General features: G+C 41.2%; 1 protein-coding gene across 6 annotated transcripts in view; it reads right to left on the bottom strand.

The window, feature by feature from the left end:
* Positions 1–3,226: 3,226 nt before the first annotated feature.
* LOC140342884 (ras-related protein Rab-6A-like) overlaps positions 3,227–19,330 on the bottom strand; it is a 49,203-nt gene continuing 33,099 nt past the window's right edge. For 2 of the 6 annotated variants that reach the window (XM_072429253.1, XM_072429255.1), the window contains exons 6-8: positions 10,834–10,927; positions 10,686–10,752; positions 3,227–9,835 (exon numbers count right to left, since the gene is read on the bottom strand). In XM_072429253.1, the coding sequence (XP_072285354.1) occupies positions 9,771–9,835; positions 10,686–10,752; positions 10,834–10,927 (226 nt within the window). In that variant the 3' untranslated portion in view covers positions 3,227–9,770. The other 4 variants (XM_072429251.1, XM_072429252.1, XR_011923194.1 and 1 more) reach the window with 3 other exon arrangements.

Below are 19,330 nucleotides of genomic sequence, written 5' to 3'. Positions count from 1 at the left end.
CCAGACCCTGCAATTTCATGGTCCGGAAGGTGTCCTGGATGATATTATCGTGGGTGAGGGAATAGAATTAATGAACATCTCCTCGGTCAACGTAAATACTATCTGCTCCATTCTCAGACAGGTGCACCAGTCAGGTGATATGAATTTCTCCTGGTCGTTGCCTGCACCGGTCATTGATATCTGTGCCTTCCTGTTGAGTGAAATCTTATACATAATGTCCCCTCCTTTCTGTCCTCCTATTTATTGGCAGGGCCTTTGCCTAGGAGTATGGAGGTGGGTTCTCATCAGGGGAGTCCCATATGTCTCCATCGCACCTGTCAGGGTTCCAGTCTTCCACCACTTCTGTGATTACCGAATGTACCTTCTTGGTGTTAACTTTCCTTTTCTACATCTATTTTTGAATGCTGCTACACATACACAGAGGCTTTCTCAGCTAGCAAAACTGACCCTCTTCTATCTATATTGTCCAACTCATCTCTTTTGAAGGGCAGTTTCTGGAGACAGGTTACAATCTGTATTGATTAGCTTCTGCCACAAGATGCTCCCATTGTTCACAAACCTTCCCCCCTTATTCCATTCCAGCGTTAAAATGTTATGGGGGAATCCTCCCATCCAGGAATTACAGTATTAGGTTTTCCTGTTATCTCTTTCTGCTTGAACATGTTCACACAGTTCAATAATTTTATTATTTTTTTTTTTTACAAGGTATTCTGCTCACACAATGGTCACAGTGCTTGGTGCACTCTGGGCACGCGCACAGAGCTGCTTACCAAAATGTGAGCAAGGACTGCTTCCTGCCAGTTCCTTAACTTTGAGCAGAATCCTGCCGCTTAGACCAAATTTGTTATCGCCAGCTGTCAGTGACGCTCACTGGGACTGGGCCCAGGGACCCCAAACTGTATCTGGTTTATCTACACCAGATACCGATCCCGTGATCTGTGAAAACAAAAGCTATAAAGCTAACAGAAAAATTTATTGCAGAACACACCACATATATTACATACAATGTTCCCAAATGATTATAATGCAAAATAAAACCACTATGAAAAGTACATGCATGAGAACAATACTCACTGTTGCTGTTTCACACAATGCCCCTGTGACAAACTAAGAGTGCAGAGAGAAAGCACACAGGGACCAATCACGGGGATCAACAGGCAATAAGTTTATTATAGGGTCTTAGATATACACACATGAAAGAAATAGGGCAAACTGAAAGTATACAATCAGGTAACAGGTCCAGAAATACACACAAGGTTTCGGGAGCACCTCCCGCTAAGCCGACGCCAAGATAACTAACAATTCCAGCAATACCAGCAGCCAGGCAATCCCGAAGCTCTGTTGGGTTCACTGGCACAAGTCCCTTGGCTCTTCAGCAACATCCAGCATGGAGAGAGAACTACAAGTCCCAAAAGTTCTCAGCAGCCATAGAAGCATCACAAATCCCAGCAGTCCTTAGCAGATTTAGACATGGAACACACTACAGATTCCAGCAGTATTCACAGTATCTGTTCAGCTGTATCCTCGGAGTTAGTGGACACCCAGCCTCTGCTATCAGCCTCAGCTACTGTCTACACTCTGTCCAGCATGCAGCCTGGAAGGTGAGAGGTCAATCCTTTAATGTGCCAGAGAGACTACATACTATCTCCACACAAAGGATAAAAGCCAGGTTAACACAAAGTGGCGGAAGGTTTGGGAGTAAGAATAAGGACATGCAGGGAGCTGGGGCATCAGAGAGAGAGAATTTGTGCTGCAGGGAGCACCTTTCCTTCACAGCCCCTATAAGCCCTCTTCCTGTAATTGAATTATTAACAACAAGATAATGATCAAACATACAAATTAGATAATACATCACCAGGTGCAACATCTGGTAACACTTTGGGCTGAGAGACACCGCTTTATCACTCAGGATAACCAGAGGGATCAGCTGGGCAAGGTTCGTGGACAGTACGCCTTCTTCCAAGAGTGGTCTAATTTGCTTTCATCTACCCTCTCCCTTTTATGCAGTCGGAAACCGCTCTCGACACCCCGACAGATAGTCAGATTGCCAATATCAAGGGGGATGAGACTTTTGTGCCCTCGAGGTTGTTTTGCAGCTATCCAATAAAGCTGAACCACAAGCCCGTCATCTTTAGCATTACCAATATCTATTTGATACACGTAAAATCCACTTTGAGTACATGCTTCAGCTGTAGACATGCTGTGACATTTGACCTAGTCACACAGTTCTGACTCTTCACTCCTCCCTTCTGATATCTCTGACAGTTTACACCAAACTCCACTGTCAGCAGCTACTCTCTGCTAGATCAAGTCACCATAAGAATAAGATTAACTTTTACTACTGGCTTACAAGCTTACATCAGCCTGTTGCAGCATCTTGTGCCATTTTAGGATTGTTTAAAATGTTTATTAATCACTCCTTATCCACACAAATCACTCATGGTCTAGCCATATCACATTTGTATCAGACACATCTACTGTATGGCCAACAGTAAGAGGACACACTCCAAATTATGAGGTTGAGGTGTCGCGTGAATGATTAGGTTAACACTCCTCCATACAAAAGCATTGTGGACAATTGTGCGCTTTCAGCCTTGTGGTCACAGTTTGGTGAAGACCCTTTTCTGTTCCACCATGACTATGCCCCGGAGTACAAAGCCAGCTCCATAAAGACATATGGGGGGGGGGGGGGGGGTAGTTCGGTGTCGAACTCGAGTGCCCTGCACAGAGCCCCGACACCAACCCTACTGAACACCTTTTGTGATGAATTGGAATAGTGAGCCAGGTCTTCTCATCCTAGAAAAGTGGAGGATGGTATAGGGGGGCAACCCCATACTTTAGCTCATGGGGGTTGTCCCATGGGCTATAATATAGGCCGTTAAATATGGGCTCGATATTGATGCCCATGGTTTCAAAACTGGATGCCCAAGCTTATATGGTGTCACAGGAAGAAACATTGGGCCAAAACATTCAGAAAGCCTTTATAGTAAAGTTGAGGTCAATGGAGGTTGTACTCACAATAATGGCCATGGGTCTGCATATTCTGTTTGTGCAGTTTAATAGAGGACACCTTTACCAAAATGTTGCCCATACAATATTAATGCCCTGTGCGCACAAGTATTCTATTGACAAAACTGTACAGGGTCTTCCGTCCATGGGGCAGATGCAATTTTCACTTACACATACACGTCCACACAGGACAATGAAAGTCAGACTAGGAGAGAGCTCGTTGACAGGTGAATATTTTATTGAGAGCCCGTTGACAAGTGAATATTTTATTGAGTGACAGCTGTGTTCAGATAGTAAATACTTATCACTACCTATCACACCTATTGTATTACAGTCATGAAGTAGTAATATGGGGCAGATATGTATTTAAGGGCAAAGGACATTTTCACTTTAGAACTATCAATATTTTACAAGTCATTATTTAAGTTGTTTTTTTGTTTTTGTACAATCCAGAGATTTGCAATAAACGATACACCTGACAAACCGGAGGCTCAGGCTTCTGGACCATCCCTGTGCACAAAAATAAAGGAAAACGGCGACGTGACCAGGATGCAGCACAAAGAGGAACCAGCAACACAACGTTCAAAGAAAAACATGCTTACAGCTCAGATAACAAAACTGTTCGCTCTGTGTTTGTGGAACAGATTAATAAAGTGAAGAGGCTGAATGACAACTGAACGAAGAACAGCGCGAGAGAGTTGAGAACTTGTTTTTAGTAGCCTGTACAGCCATTGGGTGATTTGTCAGACATAATTATGCGACCAGAAACACTGAATGCTCTGAGACCAGACACAATATTGGGGTGCAGGAAGAGGCAGAATTCATTACAAACATGTGCAAGCAAATAATTTAGGTTACCCATAAAAACAAAGTAATTTTTGTAGTCTGATCCACTTCAGATGTTGTCATATCAGGTACATCAGGGTTCTCTAGAGTCCATAACTAGAAGTGGACACGCTGTCGTCACGTGTGGCTACCTAAATGTAAATCAGACCCCCCCACCTTCATCTCGAACGCCTTTTACAAAATACACTTTAAGTATAGATCAACCGTTGTGACCAGTCACAGCAACAGGACCACTGTGCTCCTCTGATGGGTAGAACGCAAACCAACTAGGACACCCACATAGCAGCAAGGTATCCCACTCTCCCTATCCAACCTCAGATTGGAGCAGTAGCATTTGAGGATTGGAAAGGGCTGGAGAGATGGGGATCTTAATAATATTATTATATTATAGATTTTTCAGGTGTTGGGGATTTCTGCTTAGGGGAAAAGTAGAAATTATTTATTACGAAGATGAATGTTGGGGGGATTTTTTCTTTGGAGGAGGGTTGTTGTGGAAAGGAGCTTTTACCGAGGGAATGAGGAAAGTTATTTTTTTTTTTTTTTTTTTTGAGGCAGGTGAGATTTGCTGACAGATGTTTTACCAAACCTTACTTACTTTTTAATATGGCCACATTGCAAAGAGACCATTGCTTCCACGCCAAGGAGGGGTCCTTCTCTGCAGAATGCTGGCAGGAGGACAGGCTTTTTTACACTAAGCAAATATAAAAGTGCCTGGCTGCTTTAAAGAATTACATTTGCATTAGTGACTACAAAAGGACCCTGGGACTAAATATAGCACCCATCAGCTACAAGACTTCTGATTTAAAATTCTGCAATTGAGCAGTTAAGTGGTCCTTTCTAATAAAGCAGATCCACAGTATTACCACTGTTCATAGAGCAAACAATAACTAAGGATAGCTTTTCCACAGGTATTTAGAAGTTAGAAATCGGATACAAAAATAATTTTGATTAAAAAGTTTACCTAAAACAAAGAGAATTAAGTAGACTGAAGAAAAAAACATTTGTGAATCTGAAAAAAAAAACACTCAAATTTGTTAACTGGGTAAAAAACTTTCAAGTACCTGTAGCAGTGTTCTACCCAGCTCCTTTAAGCCGGGCACACCACCTGGAACCTTTCAGTAGCCACCCGGCTGTTTTTGGATGGTTACTGATGAGTTGGGTACAGGACCTGCCACCCACCTACAATTTCTTCTCACCTAGATAACATTTCTGGAGAGACTACTACTGTATTGACAAGATTTTTGCTCACTGTTTGGCTTGTGAAACAAGTGGACTTTTAATCAAGTGAAGTTAGAAAAAACAGGAGTCAAAAACTTATAGTAACCACAAACTGTAAGTAAATGTTTATAACTCCTTGTAAACAAAAATTGTAACTGGGAAAATGAGTGGTAGCAAGGTGGAAAGTTTGGTTCAGTGCCTGTCTGTAACATGTATGCACAAATAGAGTAACAGCTCCCAGGTGAATACCGCTGTAACAAATGTGAGCAAGTCGCCTTTCTGGTATCTCGCATTGGAGAGCTGGAGAAGCGCATTGCAACATTGAAATCACTGGATCACCTTGAGAGGGGTCTCCTGCTCACTGAGCAGTCAGGTAATGGCTTAGATGTGGAAGGTGGAGAGGTTAGTCAGAATGAGCATGTAGGGAGTTGGGTAAATGTAACTAGAGGGAGTGGTAGGGGCCCCAGAAAAGGCAGGCCAGCCCTGTGTTTGAGCACCCCAACATGTTTGCAAAGTTATGTGAAGATGTGCAGGTGGCAGACCCAGTGGTGGCAACTCTAGATGTTACTGCTACCCCTAACAGCCGGAGAGCAGCACATCTAGTAGTGGTGGGGAGGGAAACGCAGGAAGGAAAAGACAATTGGTAGTCATAGGGGATTCCATCATAAGCAGGACTGATAGAATAGTTTGTTGCCCGGATCCCTTCAACCGAATGGTTTGCTGTCTCCCTGGTGCCAGGGTTCGGAATGTGGTGGACCGAGTGGACAAACTACTGGGAGGGGCTGGACAGGACCCAGCTGTCTTGGTCCATGTGGGAACCAATGACAACATAAATTGAAGATAGAGGATCCTTAAAAATCAGTTTAGGGAACTAGGTTTCAAGCTGAAGAAAAGGACCTCGAAGGCCATATTCTCTGGAATATTGCCTGTGCCATACGCAACACAGGAAAAGCAGAGGGAACTTAGGCAGCTAAACGCATCGCCTAAGTCCTGGTGTAGAAGGGAAGGGTTTGGGTTCATAGAGCACTGGGCTGTTTTTTTCATTTGGGTACAACCTGTATGGAAAATATGGTTTGCACCTAAATGAAAGGGGGTCTGCTGTGCTAGGGGCAAGATTTAGGGAAATGGTGGAGGGATAGATAAACTAGGACAGAGGGGGGTGGGAGAGTCAAATAAGGTGGCAGAAAGGTAAGTCAGGGGTCAGACACTAGTGGAGGGTGGATTGGAGACAGTTGGGGAGAGGAATATAGATAATTGTAAGGGGCTTCCCATGTTACAAACAAACATTGGATTGTGCAGTACTAGTTATACTGAAAAAACAAAATAAGGAGCCTGTTCACCAATGCTAGAAATTTGGCAAACAAGATAGGGGAGTTGGAAGCATTAATGAGTGAGGAGAATTATGACTTAGTTAGTATTGCTGAATCCTGACTTTGCTCTTCGCATGACTGGGCTGTCAATATTCCCAGGTATACTCTCTTTCGTAAAGACAGAGTCACACGGAAGGGTGGTGGTGTCTGTATGTGAGAAGTGATCTAAAAGGGAATGTGAGAGAAGAAATTGTGGATGGAACAAGCGATGAGGTTGAGGCATTATGAGTGGAGGTGAATGTGGGGGTGAATAACACACAATGATTGGAGTCTGCTATAGCGCCCCCCAGTGCTAAGGAAGAAATAGGAAATCAACTACTAGTACAGATGGAAAAAGCAGCAAAAAGTGGAAATGTTTTAATCATGGGAGATTCCAACTACCCTGACACTGACTGGAGTAATGACAATACAGGAACAGCAAAAGGGGGAAATGTGTGAATTTAATACAAGATAATTTTATGGTACAGTTTATAGAAGCCCCAGCTAGAAATGATACTCTGCTGGACCTAGTTCTTTCTAACAATGCAGAGCTTATAACACATGTGCAAATAAAAGAGAATCTGGGTAGCAGTGACCATAATATGATTTCATTTAATGTAAGCTGGAAACAGGAAGCAAAAACAGGAAAGATAAAAACATTTCATTTTAAGAAAGCAAATTTTCCATTATTAAGGACGGCTCTCTGTGACTTGGACTGGGAGACAATATTGTCCTCAAAGAACACAGAACAGAAATGGGAATGTTTCAAGTCTGTTCTACAAAAGCACACTGAAAAATATATTCCAATGGGTAATAAGTTTGTGTGGCACACAGCTGATGTTAAAAAAAGCCATAAGGAACAAGAAAAGAGCATTCCAAAAATATAAAAATGAAGGATCACTTTCATCATTTGAAACCTATAAAGAATATAACCAAAGATGTAAAAAGGAGATAAAATGTGCAAAACTTCAAAATGAAAGACAGATTGCAAAACGAAAGTAAGGCAAACCCCCCAAAAATTTTCAAACATATTAATAGCAAAAAGTTCAGATCTGAGCATGTAGGCCCCTTAAAGGATATCACTAGGTTGGTAACTGGAAATAAAGACAAGGCAGATTTACTAAACACTTTTTTTTAGCTCGGTGTACACAAAGGAAAATGGCAGAGCTCAAGTCCAAATTCATAATAACAATGTCACTGCTTTAAATGAATCACAATGGCTCAGAATTGAGATGATTGAGAAACAGCTGGGAAAAATTAAGGTTGACAAAGCACCAGGACCTGATGGATTACATCCACGTGTCCTCAAAGAGCTGAGCTCAGTTATTTAAAAGCCATTATTTCTAATTTTTAGAGACTCTTTAGTCACTGGCAAGGTACCGATGGATTGGTGTAAGGCTAATGTGGTTCCTACCTTCAAAAAGGGAGCAAAGTCATTACCAGGTAACTACAGACCCTTTAGATTAACGGGCATAGTTGGAAAGGTCTTGGAGAGTTTGATAAAGAGCTACATAGAGGAGTTTCTGCTAGAAAATAATATGATAGTGATAGTCAGCATGGCATCAAGAAAGACAGAAGTTGTCATACAAATTTACTCTCTTTTTATGAGGAAGTAAACAGGTAGACAGTGGAATAGCAGTTGATATAGTGTACTTGGACTTTGCTAAAGCATTCGACACTGTACGCCACAGACGGTTTAAAAAGCAAGTTAGGGTCAATAGGTTTAGAAAAGTCAATCTGTAAATGAGTAGAGAACTGGCCTAAAGATCGCATCCAGAGAGTTGTAATTATTGATTCATACTCTAAATGGTCTAAGGTTATTAGTGTTGTACCCCAGGGTTCAGTGTTGTGACCCCCTACTGTTTAACATCTTCATAAATGACAGAGTTTGGGAATAAAAGTACCATTTCTGTGTTCGCAGAAGACACCAAACTATGTAATGGAATTAATTCCATACAGGATGTCTATAATCTACAAGCAGACCTGGATGTACTATTTGATTGGGCAGCCAAGTGGCAAATGACATTTAATATAGATAAATGTAAAATTATGCACTTGGGAGCTAACAACATGCATGCTACATACTATACTGTTAGGGGGAATACATTTGGGGGAGTCAGAAATGGAAAAGGATCTGGGGGTTCTGGTAGATCATAGACTTAATAACAGCATGCAATGCCAAGCTGCAATATCTAAAGCTAGCAAAGTGCTTTCTTGTAATAAAAGAGGAATAGACTGCAGAGATGGAGACATTATCCAAAGCATTGGTCAAACCACATCTGGAATATGCAGCCCAGTTTTGGGCACCAGTTCACAAAAAGGACATGAAGAATCAAGTGGAATTGGGCAGAGTGCAGAGAAGGGCAACTAAATTAATAAAAGGAATGGAGGAGCTCCGCTATGAGGAGAGATTAGCTGAACTGAATCTATTCTCCCTTGAGAAGAGATGTTTAGGGGGGGATATAGTCACCCTGTAAAAATATATAAACAGTCCATATAGAGAACTCTCTTCCCCAATATTCACTTTGGGATCATTATAAAGAACAAGAGGGCACTCTTTGCGTCTGGAGGAAAAGAAGTTTAAGCTCCGGATAAGGAAGGGATTCTTCACTGTAAGGTCTGTGATAATGTGGAATCGGCTCCCTCAGGAAGTAGTTTCAGCAACTACTATAGATTGCTTTAAGAAAAAGCTGGATATTTTCTAGAAGCACAGAATGTAACTGGGTATTAAGGTTTTAAAAAATAACAGTGACTGTTGATCCAGGGAACATCCGATTGCCTCATGGAATCAGGAAGGAATTTTTTTCCCGTTGAAGCAAATTGTACCAGGGTTTTTTTTTTGCCTTCCTCTGGACCAACTATGTCTTATAGGATTTTATATCTGGGATATGTTTATTTCCCTAGTGGTTGAACTTGATTGTCTTTTTTCAACCTAACCAACTATGTAACTATCTGTGGTGGACGGAAGGTGGTGTGGTGCTTGCAGTCTCATCGCTGCATCCTGGCTCATTCACCACAACAAACAAGAACATGTTGGCACAAATTTTTCCATTAATGTTTTGTCACATTGAAAGAATTAAGAGGGTCCCGGTACTGGAGCCCAAAGTGCAAAAAATAAAAACTTTACATACATAAAAATCTCATTCTCCAACCGTACACAACACCATGCAGTTTAAGTGAGATGAGACGGGCTGTGGATTTTTCCCAGGGGTTCCCCCTGTAAGATGATGGGGCGCACACTGCATCCACACACTGGGAATCGGAGAATAAATAGACACTTTGATTTCCTTTTGATGCATTTGGATGGCAGTGGGATCTCCAGTGCAGACAGTGGAAAATCCGGAGGTGTTAGCAGGAGCAGCTGCTTTCAGTCACTGGCTGCTCAGGGGCCTTCTCCAACTTGATATCAATCACTGAAGGGGACAGGGTTAAAGGAAAAGTACATTTTATAGAGGGTTCTGGCAGCGGACACAGTACTATGTAAAATCAACAGTCTTTTCTCTACTGCTACTTGCTGGTCCGCCCCCCCACCAAGCCCCTCTTCCCTATGGTCTATGGAATGCCAAAGATCTGTCGGCAATAAACCCCTATCTGGTGGGGGCGTGGCTTCATGCAAACCGGGTGAGATGTGTGCTCCTCTCCCGCCCAGGTTTATCCTTTCCCACTGTGGCACAGTAGAGGACAGCACATGGGCAAGAAGGGCCCCAAGGACTAATCGTCCTCAGCGGCACCGAGGAAGGAAATAAACTTATTCTTTACCCGCTCAGCCATGCTATCTGTGGCAGCACATAAGCTGGCTGGATCTGTGAGGCAAACTGGACCAGAAGGTTCTTTGGCAGTTTACCCTCCCTCTCTCAAAAAGCAACCCCTATCCCATAGCTTATGTACCTGCCACAGTGCAGGGTAAAAAAAAGTAGTGAATTTAAAGTATGTTATCTGACCCCTGGCAGATGGACCACAGAGGTTACCACAGGGGGAGGTAAAGTTTCATTAGGTGGTGACAAAAAAAAAAAAGGGACTTCACAAATTGGCCCTGCATTGTCACATGTTCCTCTATATCTGTAGTACCAGGCATATCCTTCTGGCTGGGATTGAACAAGGAAGGGAAAGAGTGAAGGGAGATAACCTATGCTGCTTGTGGATAGCAGTGTTAGAGAAAACTTAATTCTTTGCCCTATAAGCAAAGCATTTTTTTTCATGGCTGAGCCAAACTGAGCCGCATGTCTGGCTCATGTCAGAACTTTACTAATGAACAAAGGATACTCTCCTCCTTACTCTTCCCAGGTGTGCTGTCCATGCCAGGTAAAGCAGCAGCAACACGGCGGAAGAGCTGGAAGAATAAAACAAATGCAGATCAAGTATGGAATGTTACATTTTTAGAATTTGTGTCAGATTAAGTAGGAAAACCTACCTGCTTGACATTGTAGCCGATCTTGGCACTAGTTTCAACGAACATCACACTAAGCTCCTTGGCTCTCTGCTCTCCCTCCTCAGTGGTGATTTGTCTATTTAAATTATGGTGAACACAGATAGAAACGTTATGTAGATGTAAAGATTAAAAATTCAAATCCCTCCTACGTTTCATTCATCTTAAGCAAAGGGATACAGGAAGATATGTACATCACTCAATGTTAGTTCCCCTTGATGTATGCCTAGACAAAAAAAAACTCTTATACCCTCTCTTTGCAAAACATCCACATTTCCCGGGATTTATTTTTCAAAAAATGTATCAGGTACGACACAACTACCTGGGGATCTGCCAGAATTTAAGGGGAATTTAGTTGCCCAGACAAACTTTAAAAAGCCAAAAATCGGGACACAGAGAAGGTTTGTATAGCAGAAAAAAATTGGCAATCTTTTAGCATCTAATATTAGACAAGGAAAAAGTTATTGAATGATTAGCAGCCGTGGTCTATGGAGAGGACGACTACAACGTACCTGTGTGAGAACACATCCACTTGTCTCAATATGGACATGCAGTCCCCATGTTGCCTCTGGCCCTCTGAACAAAAACCTGTCTACAGCAATGGAACAAAACCAAATAAAAAAGTACAGCAAACCAAAAGAAACATGGAAAAAAAAATAATAGCTTGTAAAGAAAATAACGTACATTAACTGAATGGAAACAATGCAAGCAGGCTAGGAGCTCTGTTGGTGCTGAATGATATTTTATTGCATACATTGTGTGTGTGTGTATATATATTTATATATTTCTATTAACAAAATGTATGATGTATAAGCAGAAGATAACAAAATAAAAATAAATGCAGGACAGGCAGCCGAAAACAATCAAGTTCAAAAGTTCACTAACCCACCCCCCCACACCTACCTTTCGCCACAGGCCTATATATGTACAGTCAATGGTAGGCAATGAGAATGTTTGGCCTGTGAGGAGTGCAAGGAGAAACTGAGGTGCAACCGCGGAGATGAATGTCAGGACGCTAGTTCACCTTTGTGACTCACCAGGAACGCCGGACTGTTACATGGCACGAGTGAGTGCAGGAGAGGACGGGTCTGCAGCGGGAGAACTGCTGGTGCATAGGCGGCTTGTCAAATGTCGGGACGAGGCAAAATTAAACGAGACCACAGGCATGCAGGAAAGGTGGCTCCAGCGGCTGGGTGAGAGTGAAGGAGAGAGTGTGAGTGAACGTGATTTAAGTGACCCATCTGCATGTGGTTCACCCCTCTTACCTACACAAAGCCTCACTAGCGAGTCTGAAAGATTACTGACAAAATTCCAAAGCATGCTGCAAACAGCTCTGGATTTAACAACAAAAAAAATTGCTGACCATTTTTCAAAAGAGATACAGGAATTGGGTCAGCGTGTAGTCCAGCTGAAAGGACACATGGATGATGTAACAACTGTGTTGGAAGGTTAGGAGGAGATTGAGCGCCACAGAGATGAAGTACAATTATTGCAGAAGCCCTAATCCCGGGGTAGTTGTTACTGCGCACTCAGTTTACCCCAGAGAAGACCACCAACATTAAAATCTTAGGGGGAAAAGAGCCTGGTGAAATATATAGGGGTAAAGTTTTTGCCTAACCAATTATTATACCTTACCCACAAATTCAAAAAATGAGGATTATGTGGAATGTTAAGAGACAGCCATCTTATGGTTGAGGGTGGGGTATGTGTCTTTTGCACTTTTGGAGGGATGGAAGTTTCGAACCAGCCCCCCCCCCCCACCCCCACCTCCAGAGGGGCAGAAAGGGCCCCTTTTTCCTCTTTTTTTTTTTTTTTTTTTTTTTTTTTTTTTTTTTATTCTTAACTTCTTTTTTTTTATAGGTTTTAGGAAAGATATTCCGTTTGTAAAGGAATCGCAGGTTGTGGATCCTGAAGGCAGATTTCCTATTTTTGTTGGTTGCCTTAATGAAACTAGGGTGACGATAGCAAATTACTATGCACCTAATGAGAACCAGGTACCATTTTTTACCCGTTTCAGCTGTTATACTTGCAAGCACAGGGTCTATTAATTTTATGTGGTGATTCTATTACTCCGTTAAAACAGACAGTAATAAGAGGCCATTTTATCCAAATTGCTTAACAAATTACACAAATAGAACAAGAATATAAATTTCTTCAGAATAGTTTTTTTCTAAGCTGGCTCTGCCTGAAATACCAGCTTCATTAAAAGAAGGCTTGGAAGCGATTATTTCACCACAGGAGATAAGGCAAGCAATAAAACAACTGAAACCAAATAAACGGACTGGATGGATTCACAGCAAATTACTATAAGAAATTTGCGGATGAACTAATCTTACCCTATTTGACACATATTTAATAGGGTACTGGAGGGGGATTGTTTGGACCCTAGTATGCTGGAGGCAACGGTATGTATGTTACCGAAACCAGATACTGATACTACTATATGGTCCAACTATAGGCCTATTTTCCTACTCAATCTTGATGCCAAATTATTAGCAATGGTATTGGCGTCACGATTGAATCAGGGAATATAATTTTTGATTTCATCAGATCAAACGGGATTCTTATCACAGAGGCAGGCAGGAGATAACATTCATAGGATGATGCATTTATCGTATTTTGCCCGTAAATTTAAATTACCAACACTGTTTTTAATCCAGTACTTTGCCCAAATGTAATGCGTTTACTGGAGTATTGGGAATTTGGCCCTCCATTTTCGTTCTTGGGTCTCATCTTTATATATGGCACCGAGGGCTTATATTCAATATATGGGCGACCGTTCTCCTTATTTCTGTATAGGCAGAGGCATTAGGCAAGGTTGTCCGCCGTCGCCATTATTATTTGCTCTGACAATAGAACCAGTGGCTCAAGCCATTCGTAACCATCAGGATATAAGCGGGATAAACACAGGAGATTACCACCATAAACTTCGTCTATTCGCAGATGATGTTTTACTATGTATCACAAATTCGCTAGTGTCCATGCTGAATGTATTTTCTCCAATGACGCAGTTTTAGAAATTCACTAGTTTGAAGGTGAATAGCTCAAATAGTAAAGCATTAAATATTACATTAACTAATGATATGGGGAACCTATTGCAGAATTCATTCCCATTTAAATGGGAAGAGTGGAGGTTATGTTATTTGGGAGTTCATATCACTTCCACTTATAATAAATTGTATGCTGCTATTATACCAGATCTTCAAAGACACTTAGTGATGTTGCTTGAGTCATGGGAAAGATATGAGATATCATGGTTGGGGAGGATTGCCGCGATAAAAATGACACGGTTGCCTAAATTTTTATGTCCGGTAATGGTTTTACAAATAAAAATTCCTCATAAGATATTAAATAATTTGCGACATAAAATGTCAGCATTTATTTAGGGCTCAAGGAAACCTAGAATTTCTTAACAGGTCTTATACCGCCAGAAAACTAGAGGGGGACGAGCGGTACCGCAACTATCTAATCTACATAATATGTAAGTATTATGTATAGAATTTGTCATTTTATGGATGCAAATAGTATCATCCCCTATGGGATATTAAGAGACAAGCATGATGTACCCACTAATAAAATATTTAGATATTTAAAGATTTAACAATCAATCTAAATCTTCAATCTAAATTGAGAAGTAATTGTGGTATTAGAACCTTAAGTGTATTTAATGAGATATGTGTACGTTACAAGCCAAGGGGGTGTTATCAGCTTTATATGATGAATTAGTTACTAAATATACGAAAAGGTAAACCTATTTATGTAACATGATGGGAGGAGGATTTGGGTTGTAATCAGGACCAAGATGAATGGGAAAAAATATGGGGGATATGGTTCCACATTTTAATATAAATTCCCAGGCTTTGGAGGACAATTATAAACTCATGATGAAATGGTACATGGTCCTGAAGCATTTGGCAAGAATGACACTGGCATATACAAAGAACTGCTTTAGAGGATGTAATACAGCAGGCACCTTAATATCATACTTGGTGGGATTGTCCCAAGATTAAAAGGTATTGGACAAGAATATACCAGATAGCATATACATTGATGGGAAAATCCTTTTTCAAAAATCCAAAAAAGCATTGTTAAACCTTAAACAAACAAGCTGTACTAATTTGCAATTTAAATTCCTGTCATTTATTTACGCCGGCCTAAAATAGTATTCGCAAAAGCTTGGAAATCAGCTAAAACTAAAGCAGAACTTGTTAAGCAAAAAACGATGTGGTTTCCGGTAAATGAGAAGATGAGGGCAATACTTAATTCAATGCCTAAATATCAGAAGATTTGGGCACCATGGATAGAATAATATTATTTGCCTATGGGATGGGACCGTGACTTTTTATCCATATGACTGTTAAAGAATTGAAAATAAGGATAGAAATAGAGACGAATAGTGATAAGGGGTTGGGATTAGGTTGGGTTAAGGTTTGGGAAAAGAATATATTAACAGAAGGTAAAAGCCTATTAGTTATATACAAGGAGGTGAAAAACGAGGATAGTTTCTCGGAATCATAAGTAATGATGGAACCTGATTAATATTAATTAGGTCATAACATATCTCAGAGGCGATAAAACTCATTTTTTTTCTCAGCTATTATAGCAACAAAACATTGTAATATACACTTACTATTGTTATATTTACACTATCACGACGTTCACAATCTCACAATGGAATAACAGAGGGGGTTCCTTTTCTTTTCTTTTATTTAGGTAACAATCACTATTTTCACATTGGAAGTATTTTACACTATAATAGAAGAAGGGTTTTTGTTTGTTTTTTTTTGTAACCCAATATTTTCACAATGGAAGGGGTTAGGAATATTATAGAGATGCTCACTTTCAATATAGAAATAATGTATTATTATAAGAAGGTTACATTCACTAATTTATTTTTCTTCTTTCTTTTCTCTGAGGTATGTATAAAGTAAACTCTGGTGGGGCAAAATTTTAAAAGGACATCAAGTGGTTGTAGATGGGCTTAATCTGTATATCTGTATGATTTGAAGTGTAATATTGTAATACTGTATGTTAATATTATGAGTGTTTTTTGTAAGACCTGTTTTTTTTTTTCTTTTTATGTATAAAAGTAAAATTTAAAAAACAATACTGAAACTAAAATGAGGATGTTCGACAACCAGGAGCTTTGCACTAGGGTGGGTGCAACAGCAGAAAAGCCTCACTTGCGGGCTGATCAGTAACACGTTAAAGGTCTGATAAAATATGACTCCCTGAGGATACAAAGACTAAAACTTAAAATGTTCTGTTCAATGAAAACCTATAGCTTTAAAAAGAGTTAGAAAGATCAGGTCAACATTCAAGTAGTTTATGAATACTCCGTAATAGAATATCATCATCGTGATTGTGTATGGTATTCTGCCTGCCAAAATTCATCCCTGTGTATCCAATTGTTTCCCCCTACAATCATCTGATGGTGTATGGTACGTCTCGCATTGTAGGTGAACTTATTGCACCAACTTAAATCTCCCCATAGATTTATTTATCTGTTCACTATCCCTTTGTTCCAGCACACTGATATTTATTGCTCTACTAACCCCTCCCTACCCAGGTTTAACTGATATCCCACATTCCTTGTTACTTCCATCAGTCCATCCATATTCAGGGCCAAAGCATTTCTATTTAAACAGGCAAGGTCGCGCGGGGACCCTGGTCACGTACCAAATTATAAGTGCAATAGGAATTAATCCAGGCAATTGAAGCAGGAATTGGAACAGACAACATACAATTACACTCTGCAACTCCCATCTCTTGCCTTTGGACTGATTTATCCACCTTGACTCCAACACAACCCCTACTGCTGCCATTCTGAACTGCTATTTCACCAAGCTATCTCTGTGACGGACTCATCCTATCCCACCCCTGGAACTCAATACGCTTTATAAGCCTTACTACAACCCATATTACAGGACCTGCTCTCATGGACGGTTTGCCACATTGTTTAACCTCCTGAGTCGTTCATTTCTGTCTGGATTTTTATGTCTAAAAGCGGTACATTGTTTTTCATGGGAATTTATTTTACAGTATAATAGAATAGTATGAGTATAATAAAGTTTGAAACACAAAATCATGTCAAAATAATAAATGAAATAAAAAAAAAAAAAGGTAAATTTTTTAAAACTTTTTTTAAATAAATATTATACTCATACTATAATATACTGTAAAATAAATGTTCATGAAAAGCAAAGTACTGCTTTTTACACATATAAATCCACCGTATTGCATTAAATACAGTTATTTTGTATTGAATGCAATACAAAGAGATTTGAATTTTCCGCCCCGAACGGAACTCCCCGGTGACTCAACGAGTGCAGAGAAAGAAGACGGCCATCGTGGAGGACGACGCCGGCGGATCAGGTAAGGTTGTATTTACTAACTTTTGCCATAGGTTTACCTACCCCGAGTGTGGGTTACTGCTTGCAGCATCTTTTTTCTACCCCAAGTCACACTCGGGGTTACCGCTGGGGAGGTTAATGTACTCATATGGTTCTCAATTATCTGTTAAAATGTATTATTCACTCTGCACTCTCTTTGCTGGCTCTATTCTCTCTCCTCCCCAGTCTGGTAACTCATTGGCCCTGATTCACTAAGCAAAATCGAAGGCTCAGTCGCGCATTCGTATGCGCGATTCACCTACTAAATCAGCTCGCTGCTGGAGCCGCGCATCCCCGGCAGTTTTACACTGGCAAGTTTGCATTAAAAGTCACTGCTCCCCTAAAAAAGCATTCTAATGGCACACATATTATCCTTAGCCCTAAAAAAAAAAATATTTGCGCTGTTCAAATGTTTAAAACATCTATATGCGCTAAGAAAAAGCATTTTAAAATCATTTATTTCTTTCCTGTTGGGCAAGAGTTAACGGAGTTCAGCTCCTCTACATAGGCGCCTATCTAAAGGCTTATGATGCCTGATCGGAGGAGCCGCCTGCGGGTAAATCTTGCGACTTTCCGCGCGTGAAGCCTTAGCTTTGCCATCGGACTAGATTTTCCCACAAAAATCACAAGCACGTTCTTGTTTGCTTCTTATAGATATATATGTATATGTGTGTGTATGTATATATCAAAATATAATTGTAATTACTATAGTTAATATTACTAAAAAAATTATTATATATATGATCTCACCATTGAGCTTAACAGATCCTACTTAATCGCGCAGCTGAAATCTAATCGCCTTAATTGGCAGATTCGCGACCCCTATTGCTCATTGCTATTATCAAGACAGGAATCCGGCTAGCAAGTGAAGGCGCATGTACTAGCACTCGGCTCCGGACCGCGGAAAACTGGCTCGTATGTTGGCGCGAGCGTACGCGCATTTCATTGATGAATCAGGACCATTGTCTCTCTGCTCCTTCACTCTCCTGTGCCTTTTTTCTCTACTGCTACTTTCTGGTGACATCTCACCCAACCCTGGTCCCCCCCCCCCCTCTATTCCAGCAAGATACTCCCCTCCTCCTAATCTCATCCCTATTCACCCTGCCCATAAGTTCTTACCCCCTTTCTCTGGCAGTCTATGGAATGACCCCCACCCCCTATCTTGGCCACCACACATTCTTTCCCATGACCTGCCTCATCCTCGGTCACTTTATCGTTGCAGTGGATGAGCCCAATCATCCTTCCTCAGCCACACTGCTCTCCTATACCTCCTCTCCTTTGGATTCACACAAAACAAACGGCTCCACACACATCGCCGGACACACGTTTGACCTGGTATTTTCCCAAACTATGCAACCTGACCCTCCTTGACAACTCGCCATTTCCCCTTTCTGGTCAAAACCTCATCACCTTCAACCTATCAAACCATTGCCCTCCCTTGCCCCATCCCAGACTTGGTCAATGGCAGAGAGATATCCGTAACCTTGATCACAACCTATTCTCAAACTGCCTTACGTCCCTAACCCCCACCCTCCCTAAAATCACATCCCCGGATAAAGCTGCCACTCGATTCAACCAGACTCTTTCGCCGGCTCTTGATAAAGTTGCCCCTACCACCTTCTGCTACCCCCGTCCTGCTAATCCCCCAACCCTGGCACAACAATCACACCAAACATCTACAAAAGACTGTGCAGCTGAGCACAAGTAGAGAAAATTTGGCCTCAGCGCTGACTTCATGAACTACAAAGCCAGACTACAACACTTTAACACTGAACTCACGGTCACCAAGCAAAATTATTTCTCTGCTGTCATTTCCTCCCAAGCTTCCAACCCACGCAGCCTCTTCTCCCTCAATTGACTGCCTCCTAAACCCCACACCTGCCCACCCCCCTCACCCACAACAACCTTCTCTGCCCAAAGACATTGCCACCTACTTGAGAGATAGAATTGACAAAATCAGACATGTCTGCTCATTGGGCCACTCCAACCATATCCACCCCTTCCACCTGTAGATCATCACCTCCCTCAGCACTGTTATTGAGGATGAAGTCTCCTCTCTTCTCTCATCCTCTCTATCTACTACCTGTCCG

Source organism: Pyxicephalus adspersus, chromosome W, assembly GCF_032062135.1.
Source record: "Pyxicephalus adspersus chromosome W, UCB_Pads_2.0, whole genome shotgun sequence".
In the NCBI taxonomy this organism is placed as follows: domain Eukaryota; kingdom Metazoa; phylum Chordata; class Amphibia; order Anura; family Pyxicephalidae; genus Pyxicephalus; species Pyxicephalus adspersus.
The sequence above is the reverse complement of the archived record's forward strand: the minus strand, read 5'-3'. Positions and strand labels throughout refer to the sequence as shown.